Source organism: Magnolia sinica, chromosome 8 (assembly GCF_029962835.1).
Source record: "Magnolia sinica isolate HGM2019 chromosome 8, MsV1, whole genome shotgun sequence".
Classification (NCBI taxonomy): domain Eukaryota; kingdom Viridiplantae; phylum Streptophyta; class Magnoliopsida; order Magnoliales; family Magnoliaceae; genus Magnolia; species Magnolia sinica.
This window is the reverse complement of record NC_080580.1, coordinates 33,948,476-33,961,824: the sequence shown is the minus strand read 5'-3', so window position 1 is coordinate 33,961,824 and position 13,349 is coordinate 33,948,476. Positions and strand designations below refer to the sequence as shown.

The 13,349-nt window shown below is 36.6% G+C and overlaps 1 protein-coding gene across 1 annotated transcript; it reads right to left on the bottom strand.

Moving 5' to 3' along the window:
• Positions 1-1,473: 1,473 nt before the first annotated feature.
• Positions 1,474-13,092, bottom strand: LOC131254213 (probable LRR receptor-like serine/threonine-protein kinase At3g47570). Its single transcript, XM_058255211.1, has 7 exons — positions 13,052-13,092; positions 11,277-11,406; positions 11,074-11,134; positions 7,893-7,954; positions 6,223-6,230; positions 2,642-4,677; positions 1,474-2,063 (listed from the first exon to the last, which is right to left on the bottom strand). The coding sequence occupies exons 1-7, from the start codon at positions 13,090-13,092 to the stop codon at positions 1,855-1,857; spliced, it is 2,547 nt and encodes an 848-aa protein (XP_058111194.1). The 3' UTR covers positions 1,474-1,854.
• Between the last annotated feature and the right edge of the window lie 257 nt (positions 13,093-13,349).

The following is a 13,349-nucleotide window of genomic DNA, read 5'->3' as shown; positions in this document are numbered from 1 at the left end:
TTGTTTCCTATTTTATTTCCACCTCTTTCTATTCTTATATAAAGGGGTGTATGCGGGATTATGGTGTATTTTAGGGTATTCTAAGATTTCTTAAAGGTATTCTAAGAAGGCTTAGGGCTATCAAAGGAGAGAGAGAGAGAGAGAGAGAGAGAGAGAGAGAGAGGAAGCTTGTGGAAGGGAGATTCTACTCATAGAGGTGATCTATTTCGCAGTCCACGTCTAAGCGCTTCTACGTCCTCGTGATCAGTGATATCTCTCCATTTTTCTCTATTCTCTTATTGTTTATCCACTCTTGCGTGAGTGGAAAAGGTTTGATCCAAGCGGTGTATGCTTGTGATTGGTTGTAACGTTCTGCTTTATAGTAGATTGTTGATCTGGACGAGGTCCCGTGATTTTTACCTCTTTAAGGGTTTTCCACGTAAAATTCCCTGGTGTCGTGTGGTTTATGCTTTGATTTATTTCATTGCTTTATTATCCCATAATTTTGGTTTGTTTCGGGAGGCTAGATCCTAAGGTTTTGTGCAAGGCCCCCAACACTTTGGCCTACCAAAATCAAAATTTTGAAACGGCCAGACTCGAAATAGTTCAAATTTTGGGCCAATGCCAACCTTAGGCCCAGCTCATTGAAAGGCCTACTAAGCATCCCATACCTGCATTGTCCATAGCCAGCAAGCCCTCAATCTCATGCAGGAGCTCACCCCAACTATGGAACAAATGATTAGGCTTGCTCACAAGTATTCCCAAACCATCTGCCACTGAATTTCCTTATCTAAAAGCACCGGATTTCCTAAAATTTATAACAATTTTCACAATTTTCAAATGGGAAATATCCCCCACCTGATACCAAATCTTCCATGGGGCTGGTGTAAGGGGATTAGAAATGGCATTAAAAAAAAATGGAATCTGATAACACAATAACATTCCTTAGCCCTAGGTCAATGCAATACTAATTAATGCTGTCAAAGCCTGCATGTGTTTCAGCCACATTATTAGTGACCCTGTCATAGAAGTTATGAAAGGTAGAGATAACTTAATCTATGTGATCTCTAAAGATTCTACCCCTTCCATCCTCATCAGGATTCCCACGGGAGGATCCATTAACATTTAGTTTTATCCCTCCTTGCTTCAACTTAGCCCATTTTTATTTCGGCCTATCCCATCCCTGTTGGTATTCACTGTTTTATGTGTACCATCCATTACATCAGAGACTACTATGGTCTGATAATTCTAACCATCTTGTTAGTTGTACATCAACATACATTTGAAAACATAGCAATGATTCACATTCGTCAGGCGAAAGAATTACTTACATCAATTAGATGAACCATTGGATCATACAAGTTCATTCATTTTTTTCTTTTCATTTTTTTTTTTTTTGCCAAATCCATGGTAGAATTCATTGGACGAATACCTCATCAAACTTATATCAAGTTGGTAGTCCAAATGCTAGACCAATTTCTTATAACATTGTACAAAAAAAAAAAAACATCTTCTCATATATTCAATATCAATACAAATACACTCTTAACCTAAGTCTTAATATATCTAGAGCTTGTTTAGGGAAGGATTCAACAAACTCATTTCATTTGGATATCTTTCTCAAAATAACCACCAATACAAACTTAGTAAAGCCTGAGATAAGACAAACCTTCATCTAATATTTGTGACCTAATTACTTTTGTCTTGGCGAATCTTGACCCTGAGATACAAGTCCTTGATTGTGTTCATTTTAGCAACAACATCTCTCATTTGCATTCGTTTACTTGGAGATTCTGCAGAGCACAAAACACCGATTTTGACCATTGAAATCAAACAGTCATGCATTCTATTTGTATTGATTTCATTTTCATTGCCTTAAATAACTTCAGCTTCTTCTAAGAGCAGTTGTGGATCAACAATCTCCATCACTTGTTTAGACAAAGCCAGCTTAGCAAAATGATGAAGGCTTAGATTGTCCTTAAACACGTCATCAGTCAGCCCCTTTCCAGTGATCATCTCCAGTAGAAGGATTCCATAGCTGTAAACATCTCCTTGTGTAGATGCTTTTCCGCCCATCGCATACTCTACAATTTATACAACTTATGTTAGAATCTAAGTGACCATGGCTCACTGGTAGACAGTGAGTTTCAACACCGAGGTCATGGGTTCGAGTACACATGTGGTGTGTGTGGACAAAAAAGACCATTTGGATACAAAGAATATCAAAGGTTAGAATATTGAGAGAGAGAGAGAGAGAGAGAGAGAGAGGAAATATTCTATTTAAACAAGTAATTTGCCTTTTTCCTTTACCAAAGATCTGAATTCCTAACATCAATTGGCGTGCTATGAACTTATATGTTCTTGTAAAGATGCTCTACATTGAATAAGGCTTTGTTACTCAAATGAAAGAACTTAGCTCCTTAATCATCAAGAGAATATATGAGTTGCTGTTATTTTTAATGTAATAATAAAAAAATAAAGAGAGAGAAAAAAAACCTAAAGCCATTAACAGAAAAGAAATCATCATACCTTATTATGGTGTGATTCATGTGGGGGGTGCAAGTGAGTATGTATACTGCTTTGTATATCTAGATCTTAGAGAATCTTGCCAGGCGTGGATCCTTCAATAATAATAATAATAGGAAATAGATAAAATTGTTACCTGGAGCGATGTACCCAATAGATCCCTTCATCCCAACTGAGCTGCTTTGAGCAACCTCAGATATGAACCTGGCTAGCCCGAAATCACCCACATGAGCAATCATGTCATCATCAAGAAGAATGTTGCTTGGCTTTAAATCTTGATGAATGATTGATGTTTGGCAATGATTATGTAGATAATCCAGTGCGCAAGCGACATCTATAGCTATGTTTAGCCTTTCAGTAAACTTCAAGTTCCTTCTTGGCTGGTCATGGCCCTCCCTGTGCAACCACTTCTCTAGACTTCCACTGGACATGTACTCGTAAACTAGAGCTTTTAAATCATTGCCCTTAAAATCAATGCTCGAGCAACAAGTTAAGATCTTAACAAGATTCCGATGCCTAATGTTTCTCAAGGCATCACATTCGGCCATGAAGCTCCGCAGAGCTCCTTGTTGTTGAAGGTTGAAGACTTTCACTGCTACCATAGTCCCACCACGATCTAGAATCCCTTTATATACAGCACCAAAACTTCCAGTTCCGATCAAATTGGCAGGAGAGAACTCATCTGTTGCTTTAAAGAGCTCCGCATAAGAGACATTCATAAAAGGATCCTCCACAGAAGACACAGAAAAAAGTTTCCTTCTCGACTTTCTTACCCAATGAAGAGTGGTAAAGAAAGACAATAATGATATAAGACACAGGACAACACCAGTTACTGAGAATTTGACTTTTGAAGTAAGAGAGTTCCCCCGTTTCTTGGAAGCTTGGCTGGAGCATGGAGGCAATTGTAATTCATGAATACCCCCACAAAGCTTACTATTTCCGAGCACTGAAACTCGACTGGCATTTCCAAAGACCCCTTGTTTTGGTAATTCACCCTCGAAATTATTGAAGGATAGATTTAGATACTCTAGATCAAACTTCTCCAGATATCTTGGAATCTTCCCAGATAAGTTGTTGCGTGAAAGACCCAGGTATCGAAGACCTTTTAAACTACTGAATGTTGGTGGAATTGATCCTTGAAAGAAGTTCCCATCCAACCCAAGATACTCTAGGCTGAGACAATTGCCTAGCCAGCTTGGAATTTCGCCTGACAATTTGTTATTAGAAACATTGAATGCTCCAAGAGCTTTCAAGTGACTGGCTTCATGTGGCAGATTAGTGAAAAAGTTGTTTCCAGCTTGGAGTTCAATCAAAGAGGGAATGCTGAAAAGTTGATTGGGTAAGGTACCGCTAAAGTTATTATTGGAGAGGTATATGAAGTTTAGCTTTATACAATTACCAAGAGTTGAAGGTATGCTCCCTGATAGATTGTTTTCAAATAAAAAGAGTCGGTACAATCTGGTGATGTTGCCCAAGGAAGATGGAATTTGCCCTGATAATCCATTTGAATACAAGTGAAGTACCTCCAACTTGTTAAGCTTCCCAACACCAATGGGAATTGTACCAGTCAGAAAGTTACTCTCCAAAATCAGTACTGTTACGCCAATAAGATTCTGAATCCCAGATGGGATGCTTCCGAATATCATATTACTTCCTAAAGATAGGATTGTCAGTTGGGTCGAAAGATTTGCTATGGAGTTGGGCAACACACCGCTGAGACGATTTATGCCCACGTGCACCAGTTGTAAGCTACTGCAATTGGTCAAAGAATCGAGAAAGCTCAAGTCACGAGCTTTTCCAATTCCAAGTTTGTTGCCCCACAAATTTAATCGGAAGAGACTCTTGAGGTTTCCAAAATTCATGGGCACAGATCCGCTAAAACTATTCATAGCAAGGTTAATTGCTGCTAATCCGGAAGCATTGGATAATGAAACTGGTATGGGTCCTGTGAATTGGTTTCCTCCAACATGCAGGCCTTGGAGATCAGGAAGGGTGAGGCCTATGTTAGGTGGAAGTTTTCCATGCAATCTGTTCAATCCCACGTCAAAAATGACAATAGAGGAGAGATTGTAGAGCCGAGGCGGAATCGTACCTGACAGTTTATTTACACTTATGCTAAGAAACTTTAAGCTCACCAACTGGCAAAGGTCATCTGGGATACAAGAAATCCCACTTTTAGCAACGAAAATTTTCGTCGCTAAAAGTCAAATTTTCGTAGCCAAAAACTTTTAGCGACGAAAATTTTCGTCGCTAAATTCGTCGCTAAATCACTGAGGTAGAAGGTTTTTATCGACGAAAAATTCGAATCGTCGCCAAAGGCAATATTGTTAGCGACGAAAACGAAAATTTTCGTCGCTAAAAAAAACATCACAAGACTTTTTAGGAGGAAAAATATACGTTCCACTTTTAGCGACGAAAATTTTCGTCGCTAAAAAAATATCACAAGACTTTTAGCAGCGAAAATTTTCGCTGCCAAAAATATACCTTAAACTTTTAGCGACGAAAATAAAAAAAATTTTCACTGCCAAAAATATACCTTAAACTTTTAGCGACAAAAATTTTCGTCACTAAAAAAACCGTACAAGACTTTTAGTAGCGAAAATTTTTGCTGCCATAAATATTTAAAAAAACTTTACAAGACTTTTAGTAGCGAAAGTTTTTGCTACTAAAAATATTCGTTCCACTTTTAGCGGCGAAAATTTTCGTTGTTAAAAAAACTGGTCGTACTTTTAGCGATGAAAATTTTCGTTGCTAAAAATGCTTACAATACGTACAAAACTTTTACCTACGAAAATTTTCGTAGGTAAAAGTCTCACTTTCCCTTCCAGCCCAAAATTGCTGGAATATTATATACACCTGATATATAATATATTTCATCATATTCACATTCACATCCATATAAACCCAAACTAGCCATCCAAACATAAAAGTACATTCATCCAAACACAAACAATCTTATCACATCACAAAGAGTTGAAAGAAGTTATTAAGAATAGAAACATGACCAAATGATAATAAGCCGGCTTATAAAAAAAATGGCTGAGATTTTTAAGCCAAATTATCATTATGGTTTCAAGGAGGGTCCATTTATCTCCCCAATGTTGAGTCATCTCAAAAGCAAAGGATTAGCAAAAAGCCAAAAACCAAACAATAGTATTGCAAAGGACCAGTGCAGCTAAGTTACAATGAAGACAGCACACAGAGAAATGGAGAAATTACAACGATTGCTTTATATCGGGAGGCAAAGAGCACTAAGTACAATGCAACTGAAGTCTTCACATATTGGTATATAGCAAAGTGTAGAAATTTGCACATGAAGACACCCTTAACATGCAATAACTAACAGATAGGGCTAAAATGTTTCAATCTTATGGCCTTATGACAATGACAGCCAAGAATAGATTGCAAAGTTTAAGTTACATGAACCTTCACATTATTGCAAGACTTAATTAGTCCCTTTCATTCCCACTCAACTGCACACATGGTTTATGGATGGTTCATTCCCACTCAACTGTACACATGTTTTTATGGATGGTGAATCCAGAACTATACATCTGATGAGTCATAATGCATGTGGTTGTCCAATGCTACAGTACACGAGGATTGAGTTCATGTTCTGATGGGTTCCTTGCGTATTTGGCAAGAAAACAAAAACCTGGCTTAAAATGGTGTTACCCGATACCGAGTTATAACCTTTTCCTGAGAGAATCTACATACATATGAACCTGCAAAAATCAAGTAACAAGAAACATCTTGATGTGGACATAGAATTTCTTCATATTTCTAACATTTTTGGTTCTCAAACTCTACATCAGAAACTTATGTCAGAAACTTCAGGTTTTCTCAGATTACTCAGTATTGCAAAACTCAAAAAATGATTTAGCCTCAAAGTAGACACCAACTTGGTGAAAAAGGCCACCACCAATCCACCAACAAAAAAGGGCATCCACCTAAATTTGGTTGTGAAAACAAACCTGTAGTAGATTTTATTGTTGCTCTGTAAGTTCTCAGCATTGAAAATCTGAAGATCATTGCTAGCATCACTTGATTTCTAGTACTTGAATCTTCATGCACTTGATTTCTTGGCTAGTACAAGAAAGCACCTGAAGTATTAGAAAAGACACCCAAAGAACAAGTATTTTCCTATTTCTGAAATATGAAAAAAAAAATGCAATTTGGATTGAAAGATGAGATGGACATACTAACTCCACCTGTCTTCTGCCTGTTTTTGAATCAGAACTTATGGGAGTATAGAATTTCTAGAATTTCTCAAGGCTAGGTAGCCTAGAGTGATAAAAATGCAATAAGGGTTCAATTTTAGGCTTCCATATTGGACGTTATCCATTTCAACTCAGTTTTCTGGTTTTTATCCAGTCTGTACAAAGATATAAAGTGAGACAAAAAATAAAAATAAAAATTGAAACTTGGTATAGATAGCTCATTCCTAGCAAAGAATTAAGATTGAATAGGTTTTGCTTCAGTTTTCTGGGGAAATTAAACAATATATGCATATGGTACATATCACCAATTGTGCCACTCGTTCAGCATTCCCACACTCATGCCAAAATCTGTTCTGGCTCTAGCTGCTAGCTAATGCTACGTCACTACCATGTGTTCACAAGTTCACCCTTTCCATTTATAAATGAATAATTTACAAATAAAAGTAAAAATAAATAAAATTTGTTGAGTCCCATTTAGCAAGCAAATGTGTGACATTTGTAGCATTTGTTGTCTAAAATGTAGCTACCATTAAAACATGAGCTAGAATTCAAATAGTGCACAATTCTTAATCTCTGGTTCTCATCCACCATATGGCATAAATGCATGGCAAGTTGGCAACCCCAAACAATACAAATTACCCTTTAAAAAAAACAAAGAGCATACAAAATAACAAATTGAGGCCCCATTGTTGAATGTAGCCCAAATCCACACTTGATTCTGCGATCTTAACAATCTGATATTGCTCATTGAATTCGGGCCTCTAGCCATTTTATTTGCTAAATGCCAATTTGATAGCTAAATGGTGTTGAACTACCACTGTATCTTCAGTTTAAATCTTTAGTGTTTCAGTAAGCACAATAATCAATAACTTAAATGTGCATTTTATTAAATGTAAGCACTTAAAGATTGCTTCCCAAGATCCTTCCATGGGTACTACACTACATTCTTCAGTATTGCGACACTGCATCCACATGAAACTAACCACGCATGCGCATTATATAGGAACACAATTAATAGCATAAGCACACATCCTACCATGATCATGGGACCTGTGACTGCATAAACAACACATGACCATCAAGCAATATGCAAAGATCTGAAACAATCAAGTCAAGGACCTTAAACGAATAATTTCCACATAAATACATTCCTAGTTGAATTCTTACCTCAAGCACAACATCAGGATTAATTTCTGAAAGGGTCTGAGCGTCTGTCTTGGTCATGCCACCTTGAGATGGAGGAGAAATAAGATGCATAGATGTTAAGGGTCATACAAGTAGATTCTCCATCAAAATGATTTTCAGTGTTAGATGTGTTCATATATCTTCCATTATTACAAATTGCAAATTGTTCTAAGGGTTCACTACTCATGCAAGTTATAGTTAAACTATTGTGCCCTCAAGCACAATGCATCCAAACGGAGAAAATTGACAGGATGTGGAATAATGCATGCCTGGTCTAGAAGAAAGATGAGCCAATTCATGTTAGCTGACTAGATTGTGTCATAATCGTACAACAAAAGATGTCCAATACCACACCTTGTGAGCATCTTGGCAGTTCTGCTTTTCATGTTGGAGTCATGCCCGTCCACATGTAGCTGCACATGCTAATATGAAAGATGCGTGTGAGATCCTAGCTTTCCACAATTCTATTAGATGTGCCAGATTGATTAAATCTTCTTGTGCAAAATTTAGGCAGTTCTGATTTTCAAGTTGGAGACAATATCCAAAAGAAATGGATGGGTCCAAGAATCAAGTCAGTCACAAATCTGGCAGACAAACATATGCAAAAGAAATGGACAATAAGCATTTAATGTACATGTGTGGCCCATCAGATCTGTGCACTGCCGTGAATTTTACACAAGGCAACCCATATAGTGGCTTGCACCTGATAAGCAGATTATATCATGCATCCATGTAAGCATTGTGGAACCCTGAGCCTACACTCTTAATGATTGCTTCAACTTTGAATAGGCATCTTACATCCAAATCGCTAATACAAGTCAAACATTATGGAAACTCTTTGTAATATTGAAGCGTACAAACATACTCATGCTACAATTTGAAACATCATCCAAATATCTTTCACACTATTCATAAATGAGGAAGTAAGAATAGGAATCATAAAAGCAAACAAACTTTCACTGGATTTCTCCTTAATTACAGTTAGCAATTCCCTTTCCACAATCACACAGTAACAATGTTTAGAAAATCAAAACATGAACAAACCAAGTTTTAAATACTTGTGTCAGTCACTCAAATGCCCATGTCTACCAAGATTTAAAATTCAAAACGTTTACAGCCTACAAGCATTCAATAACCACCGTTTCATGATGTATGGTTCACTTTCGATTTGGATTTGCCACATTTTTTCGCTCATTTTATTTAAAAATGGCTGATTTCTTTCCAATGCTACCTTAATGGCCATGAATCAAATGATGGATGGGATTGTCCATGACAAAGAAGTTGTCTAACCGTGCCATAAAGATAAGCCCGATCAAATACATACTCAGCTAAACATGTGGCAAATCAAATCCTTTCACGTCAGGTCAGGTCAAGTCACCCAAAGTTATCCTTGGTGACTTGATCACCAGGTAATCCCATGCTCTATTTTGTCCATCCATTGTTTCATATTAGTTTAATGCATGAGCCCAGAAAATGAAATAAATTTAAATATCAGGTGGACCATATAATAGGAAACATTGGTGTGATTGACCATTAAAAACTTCTAAGGAGGCCACAAAAGTTTTGGATGAAGTTGATATTAGTTTTTTTTCCTCCATCTGGATTTTTGTGACCATATTAACAAATTAGATAGAAAATAAACATTATGATAAGCCTTATGAAGTTTTTAATGGTAGAGAAATAAACATTACAGTGTGCCTTGGGAAGTTTTTAATGGTCCAATATTAAATCACAACTATTTCTTATAGTGTGGTCCACCTTAGATTTTAATCTACTTCATTTATGAGCTCATGAGCTAAAATGACCTAGCAAAATAGATGGGCATCATGAATACATTCATCAAAGTGGGCCTCAAGGTAAGGGTTGCACCATCTTAGATGAGGCCAAGGCACATCTAATCCACTCTTCCATTTCTATCATCAACACGCGACTCAATCAAATCATGCCAAGTCAGCTCACAAGGGTGTCAACAGACAATCCACCTTCCCTCGCAACATGTCCTCCCGAGGGACTGATATACAAGAAATGTTTGCATACACCATCTTTATTTTCCTACAATTTATCATCTCAGTCTAAACATATGAGCTGTGAAAAACGTGGTTCATATTTCAAAGATCACTTGGGGAGAAAATTACAACAATATACTCATTAGATAGGCTATATTGATGCAATATTTGAATGTGGCCCATCATTTATATGATCTGGAATACACGAAGGGTGCAACAGTCAGACAGTAATGACGGTTGTAGAGTGAATATGGGTGCAGAAATCTTGGGTTTTATCTAGTGACTTAAAAGAGAAAACCTGGCATTATTGATGATGAGATGAAGCTTCAAATCACAGAAGGTGCCCCTGTTTACAACCAAATAGAATGTCACTAAGCAGTCTAAGATTGGTCTGTATTTTCCCAATTCCTTGTAGGATTCTATGCATGTTCAAAAAGCAAAAGACAAACAAAATTTTAGAAAATGAAAATGAAGACAACCAGCTTCCTTCAGCTGTCCGTCCATTTCAGTCATATTAAAATTTCATTGGTCTAAAATATTTCTGCAAAATGATAATAGCCTGGCAACAAATGTAACTGTATCAGCAACTTGATGAAGACCTAAATCATGCTGTTTAATATACTTCATCAACAGAAAAATAAAAATGAAAAATCTGCAACTTACCTCAGTAATCAAGTAAAGGTTTTCTTCTTGCAACACATCCTCAAAATTTGAAGACACCTATCCCATGAATTAGATATACCCTTTCATGGTGAGCCATGGGCTTAAAAATGAGGCCAATCCACAACTTAGGTGAGCAACAACATAAACAATGGTTAAGAGTGGATGCACATCCATTGAAACCTTTTTTTCTTTTTCTTTTTTTTTTTGTACAGCGGACCCAACGAGATGTGGTTTAAACATCTAGGCCATTCATTGTGACTTAGATAAGAGGTCACTTGGATAAGGGGTCACAACAGATTTTAGGCTATTTCAAAACTTAGGTGGGCTCCAACAAATGCTTTTAAATGTTTTAGGCATGATTTCTCATAATTTCATATGGAGAATCGAAAAAAACCAACAACAAGAAGAAAACTTAATGTCCATGGAGAATCTTTTAAAAAAAAAAACAAAAAACAAAAAACAAATTTACTAAAAGGTATGACATGAACTCTTACAACTTGCAGAGAATCCAATGACCGTACTGTCTACGGCCTTCTGAGGAGTCGGTGTTTCTTCCTGTTAAAAGAAAACAATCACAGTATAATAATCATCTTTCAGAAATTAGAACCCATATTCAAAAACCAGGAAATAGCAAAAGAGCAAAATAGCCAATAGAAATTCCATGTTCATTTGATCAGTTCCATGCAATTTCACACACCCAATTCATCCAAAAAATCAGAAACATGACTTGTATGAACAACAGAAGCTCCTTCCATTCAATCAGTTTCATGGAATTCCATGAGTTCACCAAATACAATAACAGAATAACCATAATGCTCTGAAGCAACCTGCATAAGATACCGAGAAATTAAAGCTTAAAAGAAAATACAGATTGGTAAAAATATAAATATACTAATGAAAACATGTGCACTTAGAAAACAACACAGGTTATAACAAAACCTCAATTATGAGATGGCTTCTTCTGTTTGAGTCACCAAAAGAGAGGGGGAAATTGATTTCCTTTTAACAGTTACATAGAAAACTACACTCGTAACCAACTCTAGATGGAAATTTATTTCCTTTTAACAGTTACATAGAAAACTACACTCGTAACCAACTCTAGATGGAAATTTATTTCCTTTTAACAGTTAGAGAATGATTGAAAGATTAGACCAAAACCAATCTAATGAAAGAGATGATATGACATTCAACCAAAAAAATAAAGTGCTAGAAGTGAAATTTCTTTTATTAGAATAATAAATGCATACAAAAAATATATAATTTACTATTAAAACCACCTAGACCCAAACTGGACAGTACCTAGACCTGATTTTTAATCAGGTCCTGAAGTTGAGACTTGAACCAGTCCCAATTGCTTAATGGGTCCCATAAATGAGACCCAGATGTATTAACATTGGGTTGGATTCATCAGATACCCATTGGCTGCCACACATGCAATTGAGTGCAATATTAGCCACATACCAAGTTGGTGCAAAAACTCTCTTGATTGTACTCATGTCTGGTCTTCTCTAAGCCCAACCATGGAGATGTTTGCATACGTCCCTTTGGCAAGCAATCTCAATTAGCAGATATGGTGGTCCCTGGCACTGATTTCTGAGTGGGAAGCTTCTTCAGCCATTGGATGAGGGACACCCATTTGGATGTATATGCTATTGCCCCAACCCTAGTAGGGTTGTTTTGAATCCAACAGCAGGCCACAGACAAATCCATCACCAGCAGTTAGGCCTGAAAAACATATTTTCAGACGCAGCCTGATTAAGCAAGCAAGTCTTCTCAGTTCAGATAATTCGGCTATAATACTGACAAAATTGGGCAAAGAAATGTATTGAAAACCAAAACAGTTGATTGAGTTATTCGGGATGCGTGGCTTTGTTCCAATGAATGTTTATGATTTGGAGGGATGTTATTGCAATGTGCACGCTTCATGGAGTTTCATGAAGTGCTAACTACGACATCCCCATTGCACATGTGATTCATGTCTATGGTTATCAAGACTGTTGATATCATGGGCCATAGTCCATGAGTCAAGGCAACTAGAAACCCATTCATGACATATAGATGGAAGATTAACAAAAGTTTGTATAAAAAATGAGTACTTGTCCACATTCAATTGGAAAACCCAATAAAGATTGGGGCTATTGGATCATCCAAAACAAAGTTCAAGATCCATAAACAACAAATCAGCAAATAAACTTACAGAGATCAAGATAGGATCTCAAACATCTTTTATTAAAAGAAAGGCATAATAAAATCTGAAAAATCAATTTTAGGGGCATTAATCTCAATAATAACTAAGTAAAGAAATGGTAGGACATGTCTCAAACCTTAAAAAACGCATCCTCCATAAAGTCCAGTTTCAAAGTGAAGAAAAAAGACTCTAATAGCCACATATCCTCTCTTTTATATAGGATTTGCAGTTTTATTCCACAAAGCAACAATGTTAAATATATCAATATGAAGGCCATTTCTTACTGTTCCACTTTACTACCATTTTCACACCCAGCTCCAGCCATGGCTATTTTAACTGCTGCTGCATCAACATCCGCCTTTCATATTGTGCACGAGATGGCAAACCTCGTATAAAAAAAATGCCAATTACCGAAAATCCAAAAACACAATGTAATACACTATTACATATAAATCTAAAATTGAAACCAGATTTTAAATCAAAATAAAACAACAACATTACTTGTACTCTGAGTTATAACAGAACATTCCCCATTGCATTCAACAAAAAATCAGATATGAATCCCCAAAAAATCCCCAAATC

Excerpts from the sequence above, each read along its gene's own strand:
- LOC131254213 (XM_058255211.1), bottom strand. The coding sequence starts at position 13,092 with ATGGCTGGAGCTGGGTGTGAAAATGGTAGTAAAGTGGAACA. Across the intron at positions 11,135-11,276 it reads TGATTTTTTGGATGAATTGG|GAAGAAACACCGACTCCTCA; the intron begins GTGTGTGAAATT and ends TTCTTTTAACAG. Across the intron at positions 2,064-2,641 it reads TATTGGGTACATCGCTCCAG|AGTATGCGATGGGCGGAAAA; the intron begins GTAACAATTTTA and ends TATAAATTGTAG.